The following is a 21,206-nucleotide window of genomic DNA, read 5'->3' as shown; positions in this document are numbered from 1 at the left end:
CAGCTGAAGTAAGCAATTCCGGCTTCTCGATACCTTTATCTGGTGCTTGTGTTTTTCTCTACAAGGTATTTGCCTTTGTCTGGTGTGTTTAGCACACGCTGAAGTTTCATTGTCTTTTTGTGTGCTCTCGGCTGCCTCTCTTGTATATTGAATGCCCTTTGACCCCCCTCCATCTCCCGCAGTAAGCCAATAAAGGTGAGCAGTAATCAGGAGATGGTCAGCGCTGTCGTTTCTTGCTGGTACAGCCATTCATCTCCATCAGGCTCTACACACTGATCACTGACATGTACTGTACTGTATTTTGTATGATGCTTGAGACAGAGAGAGGGGGAGGCCATTTGTTTCTGTCCTGGACTAATCAATTACCTTCCCTATGATGGATTCATTTTAGAAGAGTTTTGTGTGATCGTGGGGAAGTGTGTGCGCTCGCTTGTGTAGAAAATAGATACTTTTTCTAGGTTATTCTAGTTTCTATCTCAAACTACAGGACACCACAGCCTCATGTCTACCAAGTCCGTTTAGTTCTTTAAACACTGGAATGGTTATTTTTAATAACAATGAAATATTTCTGTTGGGCTTTAAATAAACAAAAACTTACCAATACATAGAACAATATATAAAACAGTGCAATACACACCCCTAGACCTGCATATACAGGATGGAAAACATAGCCCAGTTAGAGGATAAATGAAAATAAAAACAAAAGAAAGAAAGAAAAAAATAATTAATTAATGAATTAATCAAAATAAAATAAAACTTAAGAAATATTGTTGTTTTTTTTTAAATTTAAGGTGCAAAAGGTCTCCCAAAATATAATGGGAATGGCTGCCAGATTTTCCTTGAATGGTTATTTTTGCGTTTTAATTGTCAAAAGTTGTGGATGGTAGCAATAGAACTGTAGCACGCGGGTAAATTTGACTTCTCCACAAAACATGAAAATATCAGTGCAGAACTGAGAATATTGTTTAAAGACATGAAAAGGACACATTAAGCACTGTTGGGAGTCATGCTGGGTACCTTGTTATTATGGGGTGGTTTCTGGCTGCCAAACATATTTTTGCACTATAATGTCTAAGTATATCTTTTGAAGCTATTGCTGTTCAATGCTGCAATAAACTCAGCGGGAACCAGTAAATACTGACATGAGGGTGAGAATGATGTCACATGTCTTTACGGTTTATGATGCCCGTTCAATTATTATTATGGAGCCCTGTGGGATAGCAAAACCTCATTTCATCTGCTGCGAGATTGAACCACATAATGCACATGTAATATACAAGGAACTGTTGCTCAGGGGAATGATCCTTCCTCAACAGCTTTATCTTACAGCAGATACACACTTACATATACTCTCACCAGTGCACACAGCGTACATCTCATAATAATAACAGTATGAATAAACTTTATTTACAGAGCACTTTTCAGACAAGGGATGAAACTGAAAGTACTCCACAATAAAAATGCAAAAAAAAAAAAAAAAAACATGATTAGACTTTTAAAATACACTCCATGATAAACAAAATATAATAGTGAAGGTAAAAAAGTACAGAGACCAGTAAGACTAGTAAAAATAAGAGAATTAACATAAAATATTAATTCAGATTCTGAAAATGCTATTGTCTGACATGGCTCAACATACAGTGCAAAAAAATGCTATATGCTATAACATATAGCATCTTGAAAAGAAAAAAGACGTTCATTAAAGCCAGACTAAATAATTAGGTTTTCAGCTGTTATTTAAAAATGGTCATTTAGCCCATATCTCTTGCGCCCAGGCCACACTCTATGTCTGTGTGCTTCACAGAACTCTTTTATTTTTTCATTCACCCACCCATATAACAGTATAGAGCAGCCATAGCGCTGGTGTGAGCAGCGCTGCTCAGGCCCAGCTCATCTAGAGAAACATAGTGTCACCAATTTTTGTGAAAATAGTCTTTTGATAAATATATTATATATTAAAGGGGGGTATACATTATACCCCCCTCCTTTACTACAGTTTCAATGTTTCAATTACAAATATAACCATTTTTCTCAAAGTTTCCCATTTCTGTTTCAAAATAAAAGCCCTTCATAATGGGTTCTGTTAACAGGATTCCCTCAGTGGTTTATACAGGGCTTTTTAATGTAAAATGTTTGTAGGGCCATGTTGTTGAAAAGTCCGTAGCATGCACAACTTTCTAAATGAGTTGGAATATGTGCTTTTAATTGTGAATATACAGTCGTTTCAGCAGCAGGCAGCTCTGCAGCAGAGGTGTGGCAACCACGCTGTCAGTGTGAACACCCTAAGTGATCAAGCGGCAGCAGTTCGGTGAGGTTGACGTACACACTGCTCACACATGCAGCTTGGCCTAGGCGTTATAGTTTTTGGAATGTATTTAAGCATTTTGGAGCATTGTTAACAAAAGCTGTGGTGTCTATTTTCTTGTGTGTGTAATTGTGTGTTTTTAAAAACCCAGCAGCAGAAGATGTGAGAGCTTGTGAAATACTATAGAAATGTATGAGCATGAGCAACATGAGCATAAAAATACAAAACACATGAGGGTGTATTTGCAGAATTCAGTTTATGTCCTGTTAAACTAGAGCAGAGCAATGTGGAGAAAAGAGTCACAATATCGATAAAATATCAATATATTGCACAGCTCCACATGAAAAATTCACTAATAGCATGAAATAATGGTTGCACACTGTTTTCTTCACACACTATATCCTGCTGTAGAGACTGGGTTGTATATTGAAGTGTTTCGGCTGTGATGTAGCATTTTTAGCAAACTCTGCATTGGAGCTCGAGGGAACTTCCACGTATGGGGTGCTGAGAGAAGCTGAATCTCTCCCTGAAACAGGGTCTGGGTGGTTATGATGTCGAAATAGAAGGCGGCAGTTTAGTTGCATCTCCTTATGAGAGCTTCTGAAGTGTGATTTGGTGGACTAGAAGTTGGTGCTGTTGTTGAATCTGCTGGCTTTGTTGCCGCAGCCTGCTGCCAAGCCGCTCCTTTGTGTAATTTTGACTTTCAAAGTAGCCCGTTGCCTTCCTGCCAACAAAATAGCCTTGGGATAGCTTGGCGTTTCTCTCTCTCTCTTTGTGTTTTGTTTTTATTTTTTATTTTTTAATACTTTCTTCTCTCCGACTCTCTCTCTCTCTCTCTCTCGCTGGTTGTCACTCCCATCCTCTCTCTTTCATTCCCAGGATCAGTCTCTTTGTTTCTTTTTCTATAGCATCCTCTCACGGTGTCTGTTTGTCTCTGCCAACCCCCCACTCTTCTATCCTCTCCCTCAAACCACTTTGTTACTCTTGTCTTGCTTGTCATCCTCTCTCTCCCTCTCTCTCTCTCTCTCTCTCTCTCTCTCTCTCTCTCTCTCTCTCTCTTTAAAAGCAGCTTAATTCTATCATCTTACAGTTGGACAGCAGTAATTACATTTATGACACAAATCCTGCTACTCACAGCAAATACCAAGTGTGTGTGAGAGTAAGTGTGTGTTTGTGTGCGATAGAGTATGTGGATGCATGCTCATCACTGTGTGTGTGTGTGTGTGTGTGTGTGTGTGTGTGTGTATGTATGTTTGTGTGTATGTGTGTATGTTTGTATGTTTGTGTGTGTGTGTGTATGTATGTTTGTGTGCTGCTCATTCCTTGATAACCCAGCCCAACACCACTAAACTATTTATAATACTATTTATCTCATGCTGCTACCCAGCCCTCTGCAAACAGACACGTTTGGAATCAGAGGTCACACTGTGCGTACATACTGTGCGCTCTTCTGTGTTAGACTTCTTAAACTGACTGCAATTGCCCTCAAACTTTGTCGTTCCCCAGCGTGAAACGAACCTTGACCCCTTCTCCTAACGCTGAATTCAAATGAGGAACATCACACACAATTTTTTTTTCACATGGAATGTATTAATCTACGGAAAGAAATGCATGACTGAACACTGATGTGTACAAATCTAGGCATGTCTTTTGAGCCTAAGTATGGTGGATTATGAATTCACTGTGAGTGAAAAACTGAAAAACGTCAGAGGCGGGTTTAACTCCGAGGGCGCCTGTGTTTTGAGAATGTTGTCGGCAACTGCATGTTGGCTGAAAGAGTTTTGTGATTAAAGTGTGAATTAAAGGAATAATACATCAAAAGTCATGAACAATGTGCGTTGAGCTTTTTCATGCTCTTGGTGGCCTTGGTTCTGGCAGCTGTAATCCACAGTCTTCAGAGTTATCAGACTGCGGATTATCTATTCTTAAGAATACACGCCACTCTCAACCCTAGAATGGACAATTTTACTTTTGCATGAGGTATGTCTTTAAAAATTGTTTTTTTCAATATTTGTTAAAGAAAACCCTAGTGTGCTCTTTGGCCAGTCTAATAAAGTTTCTGCTACATATTGCTTCAGGCTGTTTCCCACATCCCTGTTAAACTTCTGGAAGTTATTCATTCATTTATCAGTGGTCAAAGCAAATGCAGATGCTTCCATGTAGATGTATTATATGCCACAATTTAGCAACTGACACCCTATCATACCCTGTCACGTATATGAGAATGCTGAGCAGAGTCTGTTGACCTTGACTTTTAATCAAGATGGTTAGAAGAAGAGACCCGAGTAGCTAGTTACAAAGAAAAATACATATTTGCAAAACTTTGGAGGCTTTACTGCTGTAGATAGTAGGCTTGAAGTTGATATTACCATCACTTTTGACATATTGTGGGAGGCAAGTTTCAGTTCATGGACAAAAGTGAGTATTTCACTGAGGGCACATAGAAACCTTGTTCTTTTTAGGTTTTTTGTTTTTTATTATTTTCTAAATCTTGTGGCATAAAAAAGTATCCATTATTTGTTTTGGGTTTTACAACTAGAGGTCCAGGGAATATTCCAGTAAATCTAAAAATGTTTCCTCTCTTTACGACTGCAAAGTGACCAAAGTTTGGAAATGACATCCTGGCTTTTGTGTTGAATTACTCAAGACTTTATTCATACATGCATAGTGAGAAGGCTATGGCATGTTGTGACCCTGAATATGTGATAGAGCCACTGTGACTTCAGACGTTGGTTTGTGGTCTCTTTGAAGCCTTGAGTTTGGCATTTTGGTTTTCACCATTTTGGATTTTTTTGAGCAAAAAGTGATGAGAGGGTGGAGCAATAAAGGAGTGACAGGTGGCAACCAAAACAATGTCTGTCGCAGTCTGTAAACATATTTGCTATTCTAGCACAACAACAATAAGTTTTGGCATCATAGGTAAAATTTGGCATTGAAAAAGGAAACACTGGCGGTGAAACTTAAAAAAAAAAAAAAAAACTTGCCATGTGAATAACAGCAAAATGCAATTTTAATTTTAATTCTTTCTTTTTTTACTGTGGATATAATTTTTATTCTTTTTTATTTTTTCAGTGTCAGTTGGAGCCACCTTCAAGTGGCTGTTCGAAGAACTGCAGTGTTTGACACTTCCAAGTTGGCTTCATTTTTTAGCCCCGAAGGTCGCCGCTTGGTTGGAACAAATCAATATGATTTACACTTTGTGCTACATATGAGAAATGCAAATTGGTTCAGCTCTGTCAAAAAAAAAAAAAAAACTGTGGAATCAGACTCAGGGTAGTTTTCAATACACATCAATCACAGAGCACTCGCATGATGATTTCTACTTCAGTATGCATTTGAATATCATGTGGACTGTGTTTATGGATGGGAGATTCACATGTTACGGCCCCTTGTCCATCTCCTCTCCCGGCAGCCGTCTTACATTATGCATGTGCATACATTCTATGCGTTATTACTCTTTGTGTGTGTTTGTGTGTGTGTTTTGTTAATGGTTGTTTAAATAGATGTGGAAGTCACATTAGCCCTCTCATCTCCTCTGCCTCAAGAAAACACACACACACACACACACACAGGAGTTGTGTGTATGGGGAATCATTAGCTAAAGTGATGCAGGTTTAGCTATCATGAATCACAGTGGCATCATATCGACAAGTCAGAGCCAGCAAGGAATCCAAAATGTGTGTGTGTGTGTGTGTATGTGTGTGTAGCAGTGTGTAAGGATTACCAGTATTTTGAGCTGGCAGCAAGCCCAGCCTGCCTCCCCTCTTGCCCATTTTTCTCTGTCTCCCTCTCTGCCATCGTGGTATTCCCCTGAGGAAACTTAATTTGCTCTCTGCCCGTCATTGCTCTCTCTGTCCCCTTTTCTCCCCATCTTGCCCACCATCAGTGTCTCCTCGTTTTAGGTGGCGAACAGCAACGAGCCAAATTGGAAGCACACATTACCTTCTCTCCCTCTTTTGTTTTACAATCAGCAATCCACACAAGAGGCGGGCACATCACAGCGGGCTTTAGGCTGAACTTGATCCAACTTCAGCGCTCAGCATGTCATTAGCTTTAGCTGGCTTTCTGCAGAAGGATGGCAATAATTGCTACAAAGTCTGCTTAAAGCATAACATGTTTTTTTTACAACACTTGTGGACTTTATGTACTGTAAAACAGTAAAGCCTCGCAGCTTATCTTCATAACGTGTCTGATCTTTACCTTGCTCTCCCTTGAATGCCTCCAACATTGCTCTGTCTTTTCATCCATCGTTCTCCTCTTCATCATCCTTTCTGCTGGATCCCTCCCTCCCTCAGTAATATCTCTCACGGTATACTTGTGATGATGGATGGAGAACCAGTAACGGTGAAGCAGACCTCGCATCCATCACAAACTCAACAACAGCATAGTTAACTGCATTACTGTTTTTCTCCTTCGCTCTGCTCCCCAGAGTTCAGCCATGTCGCGGTCTTTCTGGCTCTTAGCCAGCGTCTTCACAGGCTTTTTAAACCAATCAGAGCAAAGCATGGCAGGGAAAACCTATTTTTTCAGACCTGGACAAAATTGGACGCCTCCTACAGTATAGATGCTTTTCAGGTTGTTAGTTTTTGATTGTAGGAGTGAAACATTCATAGGCATTTTCGTTGAATTATAGTGAAACTACTCTCCAACTTGTTTATTAAAGAAAAATAAAAAATATTGATACTAAATGTCAGCTCTGGTTGCATGAGTTAGTTTTAATAATTTGATGTTGTGATGGTCTCAACTACAGTTTCAAAACAAGCGTAGAGAAACAGAAATTTTACCTTTATTCTCTCTTTGTCCCCCCAGCTCCATCGAGTCCTGTGGAACTCGGCCCTACCCTTGGCTTGAAGAAGTCCAGTTCCCTGGAGAGTCTCCAGACAGTCATGTCAGAGGTTAACAGGAAAAATGAACTCCTCCCCTTCCACCGACCTCGCCCAAATATGGTCAGAGGAAGAGGCTGCAACGAGAGCTTCCGTGCAGCTATTGATAAATCCTATGATGGACCACCTGAAGATGATGATGGTAAGGTATAAGGGTGTCCGTCTGTCAAGTTGAGTGCAACATTGTGGGTGTGTTTTGCTTTGTTTTTCTTGTGCAGTAACTCAATCTTTATATTCTATTAATGTAGAAGAAACAGCCAGAGAGCAACGATAAAAAGTATGTTGCTAGAACTTAGTGAATGCTGTCTTAAATGGCGGTTCCATCTCTGCTCTTTTCCGTGTTTTTCAAAACTGACGCTCAGCCATCAGCCGTAATCAGTGTTACAGTGCTGATGCCCATCCCTACATACTCTCAGTGTAAGCCTGGAAAGTAAGCCTGGAAAGTTTGCCAAGTGTTAGCTTGGAAGATCTGAGCTTGCAAGTGGAATATGGAGCTATTTTATTGTTTTCACACCATTACCTAACTAGGTAAAGACACATTTATAGATCCATAGTCAGTGCAGTACCTATAAGTTTGATGGCTGTCAGCATGCTCCCAGTTTGGTACAAAAAGTCTCCCAATCTGTCACACAACCTCTCCAAAGCTAACCGACTCCACTGACTTAAACAATAATTTTGCCTCACAGCACATGGTGGTTGCTATACTACTCACCATCACAAACTTTTAGTTTGTCTGTGTTATTGTGTGACTTTCAAAACTCAAGTAACATATGTAGCAATGTCATCATGCAGAAATCTATGCCATGTCAGATGGGCAGAAGTTTTTCAACAGGTTTTGGAAAATGGCATATTGACGCTAAAACATACATACCTTGAATCTTCAAATATAAGCCTAGTCCCAATTAGATGCCCAGTCCCTTTCACTTGCCTGTTGTGGCTACACAATTTGACAAATAAAGGCCTGTCTCAATAAGAGGACAGATCATCATGCAGGTAATTTTTATAGAAGCCCTTTGGATGCATAAAACTAGGTTGTTGTCCACCCGCTGGAGCTTAGTTAGCTGTTTAGACCATGTATACAAATAAAAAATGTTTAAACTTTTGCCAATATGGACATGCCGCACACATGGTCAGCTTGGTAAGATTCTCTACAAATCAATCCGTCAGTTCATTTTGCTGAAACCATGAGCACCAAATAAGACAGTAATACTGGCATAGTAAACAAGAAAGATGCAAAACAGAGGTTTATATACACATCTTTGCTTCACAGCAGTTTTGTGAGAAGGGAATTAAAAGCCCATCCTATAGACGCCTTTCACAAATATAAGCCTGTTGAGTTCAGTGACTGAAGCAAATAAAAGCCTGCACTATTTAAGTTTTACAGTACTTGGACGGAAATGAGAATTTTCTAATTTAAATTCATTAGTAAAACTACTGGAAAGCTACAGAAGGATATAAAAACCTCAAAAAAATAATGTAGAGAACATAGAGACAAAGATGATCCAACACTGCAATTTACTTAAACTTTCAAGTTTGTTGTACTTTTGGCAGCACAATCTCCAGTTAAAATACAAAAACTTCTATCAGTGACTACAGTTTCTGTTTTGATTTTGATACCCAGTGCAATGTACAACTCATATCAAATGGTTTACATTTACCCTCAGCACCTCAGCATGTCGACTGATAAATACTTATGGCTTCCTTATATTTTCAGTCTGTTTCCAAATAACAACCTCCTCTATTATTTTGAAAAGTGAGCTCAACACAGTTCAGGTCCGTTGTTGTAAATTCTGATCAGTGTAGGAAATTTGCCAGCAAAGCAAGACTGGGGTATTGCCAGAGGAACACCAAAGTGTAGACACGTATGTAACTAAGCAGCAGCATTGCTTTACTATACGTGATTCAGTTCAGATCCGGGCTTTTAGCTTTAAATATTTATCCAGGAGCTCAATGGTAGCTACTTTGGTTTGTTTTACCGGGAGGGGCGGTTCAATTCCCAGCTGTGTTATTAGCAGCGAGCTCTTATCAGTCACCACTAGAGTAATGAGTCGGCCTGTTTCAGATCACTACATTCACACAGGATAGGACTAATAGGGCATGTCAACAGCACACACACGCAGTGGTCACATCTGTCACCGTCTTTCTGAATGCTCAACACTTTGAGAGCTGTCGTTAATTGACAGAGAACAGTTCTCTGAAGTCTCTTGAAGATCTCTTCCTGTTTACTATATGTGTTTGTCTTTTCTGTGCATTTGTGCCCCTTTGCTTTGGCTTTCATTGTATTTTCACTTCAATGTTAAATGTACATTCTTATCAGTTACTATCCGTCAGTTTTTGGTTTAGCAGTTTTAGTTATGGTGATCAGAACAGCAAACAAACATCGCTAACATTGTGACAGCAGAGTGAATATTTATTCAGGGTTCATGTGTAGCTGATGTATTGTGTGGGATCCGGAGCTGAATCCAGCTAATACTGCAGCGCTTCACAGTTTCCAGTGAATTTAGTTGTCAAGAGGACTATTCAACAGAGGCTTTGAGTCATTCGATGTCTCATGTCAGCTGGGGAGGATTATAGTGTTAATAGTTGTTTCTGTCATTCTCTTTCTGTCTTTTTTCATACGCTGTGCTACCTTCACACATGTGTTACATTATGTTTCATTTGTCTTTTCTATGTTTTGTATGTCTTATGTCTCTTCACATTATGTTTATTCACACACCATCCCTACAAGTGTTAGGAATCAGTTGTAAACTGAACAAATCCATATTATGCTGGTTTGAGGTGAGTTTGTGCCATGAAATAGTAAATTAAACACACCTGACCTGGATGACTGGCAAAGTACATTTTAAAGTATTCCAAGAGAGTGAAGATGAAATACCCCAGTGACTGGCTTAATGTGATGGCATATGGGAAAATATGCAACAGCATCATTGTTGGCCGCAATTCTTCTGATGTTTAGTTTTTATTACACATCAGAGGAAATTACCACTGACTAGTTGCTGCAACCCCATGTCCAGTTTAAACCCAACCAGTACTGATTCACCAAATTTTACGTGAGTCAGAAGTAAACAGTGGTCTGCGCTCATTTTGAAAAATGTGGGGTTTTCCTGACTTTGAAGTTCAGCTGTTAAGAGCAAATTTAAGAGAGAAAATAAAAGTTTATGTCATTGAGGCTTGATCTTTGTAATAAAGAATTCTTGACAGATTGTCTTGATTAGTAATCAAATGACAGCAAAAAACTGCATGGGACTAGCACAAAGTGGGCATGTCTGTAAAGGGGAGACTCAGGGAACCCATTTTCTCGTAGATATTTTCTCTTTCTGTGAAATGGCCATGCTGTTTTTCCATTGCCAAACATTAGCCTAACTTTTGAGCATTATTCAGCCCGCTTACTGAGAAGCTGGCATGACATGGGTGGTACCACTGGATTTCTCAGGTTAAGTATGGACCTTAATCAGATCATGAGAAACGTATTAACGCTGGCAGCCATACATATATACTGCACATATACATACACTGTATACTGTACACTATACATGTATCTATCTCTCTCTCTCTCTCTATAAAATATATATATATATGTATATATATATATACACACACATATATATATGTAGATAGATATATAGGTAGATAGATTTTTTTCCCAATATATATATATAGGGTTTTGTGCTGTGGTCATTTTCAGTCTGGCACAAGGATGAAGATGTGCATCTTAACACAGACACACACACACAAAATTACAATTCCACTCTGTTGCTTGACAGCCTTTGTAATTAAGTCTGAAGTGAATATCCACACAAAGTTAGATCTCAATTGAAGTAACTAATTTGGTTTGGTTATCTTATAAAATCTGACAAGTGGCCTGTATGTGTGTGTGTTTGTGTGTGTGTGTGTGTGTGTGTGTGTGTGTGTGTGTGTGTGTGTGTGTGTGTCTGTCTGATCATTGTAATTCAAGGCCAGGCCTCCAGTCTGTCGAAGAGGTAATGAGCCATCACAGTTTACGCTTTGAACATTTTTGCTTCCTTGATTCTAGGACTTAATTAATTCACTGTAAAGTTAATAAATCTGCCATGGAGAAGTTGGATGTTGAGTAGAGAAAGTTTTAATGTGTGTGTGTGTGTGTGTGTGTGTTAGGGGTGGGGGGTCATTTTTGGGTATGTGCATTGTTGTGTAATTGGTTCTTTTTGTTTGTATGCGTGCTTGTGTCTGTGTGATGACCTGAAGTGGTCTTCACTGATTTTACAAATGATTCTCGATTTTACTGCTCTATTGAATCACTGTGTCAAACATGCCTAAACTCCATTGTTCTGTGCCACTGTAATCTGCTCTTTAAAGAACTGGCTTCTTCATTTTAACTTGGAAATTAGGACACAGCATTGGCTCTTGACAATGCTGATGACTCAGCATTATGTAAATACAAAATGATGATAAATTATCCAGTGTCCTTATTTGCCTCAAACTGGCAAAAGAGATATTCGATTTGGACAGAAGAAAAGCAAGTTGGAAATCAATAAATCTGGAATTGATTGGTTTTAAAAAGAGTAACAGGTTTTAACTAGGATTTTGATGAGAAATTACTAGGTTTAGTACTTTATATCTTTTTGGTACTGGAAGTTTACAAAGAGGCTACTACTTCAACTTAATGGATCTCAGAATCTTAATCCGCAGTTTATTTTAAATTTGGAGTTTCTTTGTATAAAAATGTAGTTTGTTTGATTTAAATCTAAAAATGATAGAGGTGTAGTTATTTTTCTTTTACGACTTATTTTGCAACTCTTTAAAACATTGTTCTTCTCCCAACTCCCTCTAATCCCCATCTTTCTCCTTTTCTACTTCTATTCTCTCTAGATGATGGTTCGGAGCCGAGTTCAGGCCGGGACACCCCTGCAAGTACTTCATCCCGTCAGGGAGTGGGGGATCGGATAGAGGAGAAAGGCAAAAAAGACAAGAAAAAGAAACCGAAAACAAAGAAGAAAGAAGAGAACAAGGGGAAAGGGAAGGAGAAGGAGAAGGAGAAGGAGAAGGAGACGGAGAAGAAGAGCAAGAAAAAAGGCTTTGTCCTCCTGAGGTAAGTGACTGTGTGTGTGTGAGAGTGAGCGTGTGATGATAGCAGGACATGAGATGATTATTTTCAAACTGTTTATAATAAGTATGTATTCATGGGCATATGTCCTTTTGTGTGTTTGTGTGTATATATGTGTCTATATATGGACAGCATGTGATGTCTTTAACCATTTTCAGCTTTCAGTGTTAGTGTGTGATTGCAGGTAGTTTTCTAAGTTGGAAAGCATCCATTCCAGTGATAAACAGCAATACTTGTGTACGGCACTGTATGGAATCAGTAGTCACACTTTTTTCTACACATTTTTTTCACATTTTTAGTCTGAGTATCATATCCAGGCACACACACAAATAGCATTTGTATAAGCTCAACATATTTCTTATTCTTTTTTTTATGCCTCTGCGCAGGCGAGAGCCATCACCTGAGGCATTATGTTTTTGGGTTGTTCGTTTTTCCTTCCCATTCTTGTGAACATAATATTTCAAGAAGGCTCTCTGGCAGTGTCCTCAAATTTGGCTCAAATGTCCACTTGGACTCGAGAATGAGTTGATTATTTTTGGGCAAAGATCAAGGTCACTGTGACGTCACAAAACTTAACTCATAACTCAATAATTCATACTCATATTATAACAAAAAAGTCACACGAATGTCTAACAGGATTAAATGATGAATAGATGACATTTTATATACAAATGCTTAAAGTTCAACTTTACTGTGACATCATAATGTTCTTTGAAAAAACACTTTCTGGCAATTATTCAACATCATAACTCATGAACAGCGTGAGAGACATTTGATCAGTTACTGACTTAGCGGCAGTAATCTCGGGTATCCACTTTGAAACTGTGCCAGGTGGAATATGTGTGTGTAGCATGTAGTTTTTTTAATATAGCCTGTCCTTAATTCAGTTGATAGCGTAGGCATGGTGACTACAGTAATGTATTTTAAGACAAGTTAATCCACTGCCCTGTTAACATGAGGTCACAGTTTGTATCACTCTAATAACTTGTGTGTATGTGACTAAAATCTTGTTTTTATTTAATGTCAAAAATCTTATTAATGGAGTCCGTTATACATAAATATGTATACTGAACACATCAGTTCGAACATTCTCTGTGCACCCTCTGCATTTACACTATAACAGACAAAATAACCCTAGAACATGAAGACTGAGATCTCATTTCCCCCTCATGAAACACTATCACATGCTCACAGGCACACAAAGACCACTCTAAGAGCGGTGCCCCAATTTCCTTAAGAGGTGCCGAAAGTTTTCACTATTTCATGTGATTAACTTTAACACTATATCTTCCACTGTGAATGGGGCGCAAGTAGTCGCACAGCATGAATGAGGCCAAAGTGTTTCAATGAACAATTTGTACTTTTTCTACCTTAATTGCTGCCCAAAATCAGGTTTTCTCGCTGCCGTTGTATCTGAAATGGGATTTCACATGACCATTACATAGATACAGATCTTAAGGAAAACACTTGCATACAATTTGATCTAGAAAATACAATCGCAGCCTTTCAAAACACACTTACAAAAGCACTCTGTGTGAACCAAAGCACAGAAAAACACTTCCAGATTTCAAAGTCCGATTTCATCACAGTGATTATGTCTCAGAATTGCGTGCTATTTTAAGTGAAACATTAGGCAATTAGACTAATATGGGTTAATTTTACTCGATTAAAAAGGTTCAGTGCTATTTTCTTTGAAGGTCTCCACCTTTTTCTTCACCTCTTTTCCACCTTGTTTTCCTCACTCTCAATTCAGTGCGCTTTCTTTTCATCACACATATGGTGTTTAGTCATTAGTAAGGAAGTGTGTTATGGTGAGCAGAAATCATTTTATCATGTTAAAATGTTCTGTTCCTCATACAGTTGGGTGTGCTCTTTGTCCTTAGGCGTGTTCGTAATTATGTCAAATTAATTTTATGAACAAAAACAAGTTTCAGTGGATGGGAGGGTGAATAGATAGAGGTTTGTGGGGTGTGATGTACAGAATGTTCCTTGCTTCTTTACCCACTTATTTTATTAATAGTTTTAGTTTAATTTCAAACCCACTTACTTTGTTATCAACCCGCATCCATTTTTGTCAGTTCCACCTCAAGTGTAAGCCTCAAAATACAAAATTTTGAGTCTGTGGCAGTTTCATTACATGGTCTTTACAGTCTATTTAAAATATAGTGTAAATTCTTCAAGCCTCAAAGGACAGAGGAACCTTGCACCATGGAAGAATGCATTTGGCAAATCAAACATTATCGTCTATCGTCTTGCGTTTTGGAAATTGTAATACGGTAAGCGTAGTCTTTTCCTGGTTTAAAAGCAAACTTACCAAACAGTTTACACACTTAGTCATTAGATCCACATTGCTGATTATAATTTATCATAAATTCAATCAATCAATCAATCAATATTGTCGTATTTGTTGAAAAAAAAAACACATTGAAAACTGTTTTGCACTAGTGTCAAAAATAGTGAAATCCATTCATAGCAAGATCTGCTTGATTATTCTTGATAACATTTTTCTCTGAAGAGACTTTTTTCCAATTACATTTTCGCAGTGTTTTGTGCATCACAAATGACATCCAATTCACTTACATTTTATTGCGCAAATAAACAACTCCATTTGCATGGCAACACAACTGGTGGTAAGTGGGAAAGTATTTGTTTTCATGAATTGGATGAAGTGACCCTCTAATTCAATGTAAACCATTCAAAGCGCATTGACGTATTACAATTTTAAAACTTTTGCTTCGACCGCAGTTCAACTCTCCTGGAGAAAAATGGTGTGTTATTACATATAAAACTATGATGCTGCCTCTTCATATTGTTCATTAAATAGGAACCTATGAAAGTAAATGAATGAGAAATGGAAAGATAGATTGTAACACAACAGAAAATCAAATTTATCTCAAATGTATGCAAGCTGTCGCTACCTGCAAGGCAGGAGAGAAAGAGCTGTGGAGGACAGAGACGCAGAAGCTGAAGCCATATGTTTAGTCACTGATAAATCTAAATTTCCTCATGACATGATGTTAGCATGGGCAAGCTATATTTATAACCAATGGATCATTTGAGGCACGATGTGATATATGCTTATACATTCATCTCCATCATTCCCTCTTTCCCGTAAACATCTATTGCTCTTCTTCTGTTACAGCTCCAAGGCAATACATGACAGACCTAAAGATACCCTACTCCTTCACTCCATCACTCTGTCTAACCGTCGTAGCAATGTTTTAAGTGCTTCAGAGTTCAGGAATCATTACGCCCAATCCCTTCTTTCTACATTTATGCATCTCTCGTCTGCATATCGACCACGTGTTATTATGCCCAGCCTACACATTTCACCCAAGAATATCTCCAGTTTAATCTATCCAAGCTTTCCCTTTGTGCACCGATCTTCCATCCATACTTTCATCTTACCACTAATTCTCCCATCATGTCTTGCCTTAAGTGCCTAAAGAAAGCTTATAATACACCCAAGGATATTTTAGACATTTCCTCCCCACCCCATCTCTCTTCACCATAAGAGGGCCTTGATTAGAGGTCAGTGATAAGCTCACCCTCTCTCTCCTCCCTCTCTTTTTAGCCATATTTCTGTAACCTCTCTGCTTCTCTCCTCACACCCCCCCAACCCCCTGTAATCTTTGCATCATTACAATTTTTGCTCTCAGTCTGCTCCATCCAGTGCCAGCTTCCTATCTTCATTTGATTGCATGTAATGGAGGTAGACTGAGAAGGCAAATTGGTGCTATTCAGTACAGTTCAATCTAGGCCGCACTGCTGATTTGTCATATTCATCTAGGGCCAGCTTTGATTGGCCTAATGGTCTGGAGGAGAGGTGACATAGAATACTCAACCTTACTTCACAGAGTCAGGTTCTACAGTATTAAATGTTTATTTGTGTCACTGGTCGGTTAGCACGTTTGACACACTAAATCTCTTAATCTGCATCAGCTGCAAAGACACACATTAGTAGAAATGTTGTGACAATCTAATAGTAAATTTCTCTCATTGTACTGTAGAACTGTCTTTGCTGCCGGCGATGTATATGTTTGCTGGTTGTCCGTACATACTTGTTAATATACATACATACTAGTGTCCATCCCATACTCAAGAAAAGCCATATCTTGAGAACACCTTTAGGGAATTTATTCAGCTTTGGCTCAAATGTCCACTTGGACTTCACAATGAACTGATTAGAATTTTCTTCGTCAAAGGTCATGGTCACTATGATGTTGTGTCCTTATCATTCTCAAAAATGCAATGTGTCAAGAAGGCCTTGGGTGGATTTCTTTGCATGTGGCTGATAGGCCCACTTGGATTCAAGGATGAACTGATTTGGATTCAGGGGTCAAAGGTCAAGGTCACTGTGACCTTATAAAACTTTTTTTTGGCCATAACTTAAGAATTCATACGCTAATTATAACAGAATTTGACACAAATGTTTAATAGGATAATATGATAAAGTAACTACATTTTATATTTACATATACATTATGTAAATATACATATATATATATATATATATATACATTTTAAGGGTCATCTTTCACTGTGACATCATAATATACTGCAAACCTTTTTCTTTTTCTGGCCATTACTCAACGTCAGAACAGAAGAGGAGACTTTTGGTTGGAAGCTGAATTGGTATCACCAGTCTTGGATGCCCACCTTGAAACTGCTGATTGTATAGCAGTTTCATCCATGCTGCAGGATGTAAGATGTGTGTGAAGGACCCCCGTTTTAAAATAAATAACTTCTTTGCAGCAACATTTAATGCATTGTCAACTGTAATGGCTACATATGACTCTAGACAGACATGGACGTAAACTTTAACTACAACTTGACTTGTTTGTGGAAGCATAAAACCGCAAAGCTGTAATACCAGTTTTCTAATAAAATGGTAATTGCCAAAATGGCCAGCTTACAATCAAGTTATTCACATTAATGAAGAGACGATGTGGAAGTGCAGAAGAGTTGAATTTAATTACTGTAATGTGTCATTCACATTGTTAACCCAGACATTAAAGTCAGACTGAGCGATTGTTTAAAATGCCCTTTAAAGTGGACAGCTGGCTCCGTCACTCTGTCATCTGAACTGCTGCCACCTGCCAATCAGCTGTGCCAATCATCTGTGTGTGCGTGTGTGTGTGTGCGCGTGGGTGTGCATGCATGGGTGTGTGCGTGCATGCTTGTGTGTGTATGTGTCTGTGTGCGTGTGCATGTGTGTGATGATGGCGCATGATGGTAACTATCCTACCGTCATGAATAATCATGCGGTGATAAAATGTGATTGGTCACGCAGTCAGATGGCTGTCATATAGTTGGCACATGGTGGCACTGAATCTTCCCCAGACCTCAGTGTGTGTGTGTGTGTGTGTGCGCATGTTGTCTCTAAATTGCGTGCAGTTGTGTGACCCTTTGTTCCTCCCTGATCTCTTATATCTGTGATGCATTTTCTTTTTGCTCACAGCGTTTAAGTTAATATTCACATGTTAATTATGTCTGTAGAGTCTAAATAAACTCTCTGAATATTCAAATTGCACACATCAGTATCTACAACCATAACTTAAGACTCTACAGACATAATTAACATGGGTTGAGAGTATGGTTTTCCGAGCTGTTCTGTCATCTGTGTGTGCGCGTGCGTTTACTGGTTGTGAAAGAGAGTCTGTCCAAATGAAAATATGGTAATCTATGAGGTGAGACTGGCAATGTACAAGGTCTAGAGGGGCAGGCACCACAGTTGCATCATGTTTATGTGATTGCTGATGTGTGTTGTAAAGTACGTGTGCATGCTGTTCATTTTCAGATTTAAATTTGTGTGAATTTATGAGAATCTATGATAATATATGCATGGTTGCCTAGTTGGTTGTAATCGTGTACTGCTCTACTGCTCTACTCACCTCCGTCTAGCACGGCTGAATGATCTACTTTTGCAAGAAAGAGTAATTTTGGGTATTTTTACCCGACCAAACCTTAAAACTCAAAAAGAAACATACTTGGAGAATACAGCCACCATATGAAAACACATGAATGAGAGAAAAAAAAAACACAGAAACTTAAGGTTACAATTAGAGCACCATAATTTTCCACTCTCTTTCTTTAGCTCTCATTGATGCCTATAATTATACTCTCTCCTGAATTTGCCACTATTTTCCGTATTCCTCCTCTCCCCCTCTCTGTTCTCATAATGCAGCACCCCTGTTAGACTTTAAGTGCCCCATCATTGGGACTATCAGCCCATCTTCACCACAGGGGTGTTTGTACTGGCCAATGTCCCCAACCTTTTTCCTTATGGGACCCCTTTTCTATCATTAAGTAAACTGACAATACTGACTAAGGAACATGCATGTTTATTTTTGAATAAATTTTAGGCAGATTATTTCCTGTGAAAATAAAGGTAAAAAGAGATGAGTTTTCCTGATATATTTTTCGGAAAAATTTGTGTGATTCCCTGCATTTATTTTTATTCTTAACAATTATGCACAATTAAAAAATGTTTTTCTTAAAAAAAAAAAAAGAAAATTAACCCTGACATTTGGCCATTAGCCTATAGATATAGTGCTATTGTATTTTTTGAAAAAGTTTTCTTTCACCCGCTCAAATTAAGAGGGCCTCATGACCCCCCAAAAAAGCTTTGGGGACCCGTTATGGGGGACGGGACCCCCAGGTTGGGAACCAGTGAGCCAGGATATCTGTTTTCCTCCCTTCTCCTTATTCTAAGAACAAGATGATCATTAAAGTAAGGCAACACAGAAACAGTATTCAACACTATTTAGCAGTGTAGCAATATCAAGACATGTAGATCAATAAAATCAAGGATAACTAAATACATAATTAAAAAAAAAAAAAGCTCTCGGTATGTAATACAGTTTAGAAGACATCTCTGATACCATTTTCAGATAACTATTTAATGGTATTTTATAGCGTTTTTGACTAGCAAGCATTTCAGGCCTAGCCTCCAAGCAATACGGTCAGGCCTGAGTGAAGTCAACATTAAATTCGAGCTGTCTGAAGCTCTTTATGCAGGTAAATCCCGTCTTTTTACCAGGCATTGCCTGTCATTGTTTCATAATTAGAGAGCAGACGCTTGAAAGGGGGGAAGGACCTAGCAGCTGCCGATCAAAAATCATGACAGAAAGTCATTGGAGTGTCACGGACTGATGTCATGCCTGCCAATCATCTGTGTGTGTTTGCAAGTATGTGTGTGTGTGCACTTTTGAGTGTGTGCATCCTTACAGTCACTGTCTGTGTGTGTGTGTGTGTGTGTGTTATCAAAGCACACTTGCCAGTCATCTGCTCCCTCAGGGATCCAATCGCCAATGATAGTAACGGGAGGCGTGTTCACAGAGTGGCAGGGGGAGGGAGTGAGAGAAGAGCAGAAGAATGGAAAGAATAGGTGAAGTGAGAGTCACAGATGTTTGCAGTCGTTTTCTCCTCGTTTGTCAGTGGGTTTTCACCTCATGGACTATTCAGAAGCACAAGTGTGGAACAGCCCTCTGCTCACTGCTCACTGTTTCAAGTGGCACGTCTGTTTGCATGTTAATGTATGTGTGTGTGTGTGTTTTGTTATTTTCCTAGCAATTAGGATTCCCCTTTCTTACCCTTCAACCCATCATTCTTCTGCCTTCCTTTTTGGTCTGTTGCCAGTAAACGTGTGTCTATGACCAGGAGAGAAAAGTGTCAAGAACATAAGAAGAGGTGAAGAATTAGACGGGGTTCATACAATGTGCTTGAGTTGCTTGAAGTACTTGAATTTGGCACTCAGAAATTGAAGTCCTTAAATACCTTGAGAATCTGACTTTTTTTTTTTAACTTTGTCCTTGATAAAGTACTTGAATGTAATTGAAAGGAGAACAGAATGATACATATTTTTATTATATGTATTCAATGTATTAGATAATTGTGTTGAACTAGGAAGCAAAGAACTGCCAGGGTTGCTAATGCCCTATTAGCATCAATTGATGGGTTAACACGAGTAATTAGTCAGCACCAGGATGTTTCACTAGCCTGCAAAACCCTCACAGCGGTTCACTGTTAGCTATTAGTGCAAGTTTTGATCTGTAATTCGCCACTTAATAAGCAGCAGTTATTTTAAAGATAAATAGATTTTAAGCATTGGCAGCACGATTGCTCCATTTATGAATTTGCACAATTTTCTTGCAACAGATGATTGTGGAGAAAACAACATCATACTTGAAAATAAAAATGAGTGCTTGAAAAAGTACTTGAAAGTCCTTGAAAATTACTCGCTCTTGTCTGTTCAAAGCCGGAGTAGAAGGAAATCTAACACAATCAGCCATGTTAACCATGATAACTAGTCGATACAGTCTTGATCGCCATCTGCGTCATCAGTTTTTGCCGATGACTTTTTGAAATATTTGGAGTGACGACAGTGTTAACACTCTGATGGAGTGTTGCAGTGTACCTGCCGCTGGTTGCTCTGTTAAGTGAGGCTGATATTTGAAATATTTTTCAGGAGACTTGTTGGAAACAGAGTGTGAAAAGTTTAATCATCCTCCCACATTTTCCTTGTTTTCTAATCAGTAAGTAATTATATGGATTTATTTGGTGCAACAGATTTTATGTCGGTACATACTATAATGTCTACTTACACCTGTTTAGTAGTCTAACAAAATCAATAATAAAAGGAAACTATAATTCCCACAGACCCCCCACACCCCCCATTAGACACTGGACTTGAATGGTTGAATGTTTGTTTTTTAATCTCACCTCTTCCCTCACAGATGGAGGCTTTAAGAAACCTGCGTATATATGTCTAATTAAATCCTTCTCACATTCAAATCGGTGGCCATACCCTTTCCATACAGATTTGAGTGTTAGGTCGTGAATATTCATGAGTCATCATTCTGTTCCCACTGATGACAGAACAAGATGTAATTTATTCATCCTAACTGGCTGTTAATCAGCTGTTCTTACTCTG

At 38.7% G+C, this 21,206-nt stretch overlaps 1 protein-coding gene across 1 annotated transcript in view; it reads left to right on the top strand.

Annotated features, from left to right (window-relative positions):
* The window catches only part of LOC121948859 (partitioning defective 3 homolog B-like), a 255,453-nt gene that overhangs the window by 129,840 nt on the left and 104,407 nt on the right, over positions 1–21,206 (top strand). The window contains 2 exon segments of the mRNA XM_042494371.1: positions 7,115–7,330; positions 12,037–12,256. Coding sequence (XP_042350305.1) covers positions 7,115–7,330; positions 12,037–12,256 — 436 coding nt within the window.

This window comes from Plectropomus leopardus, chromosome 10, assembly GCF_008729295.1.
Source record: "Plectropomus leopardus isolate mb chromosome 10, YSFRI_Pleo_2.0, whole genome shotgun sequence".
NCBI lineage: Eukaryota > Metazoa > Chordata > Actinopteri > Perciformes > Serranidae > Plectropomus > Plectropomus leopardus.
The sequence above is the reverse complement of the archived record's forward strand: the minus strand, read 5'-3'. Positions and strand labels throughout refer to the sequence as shown.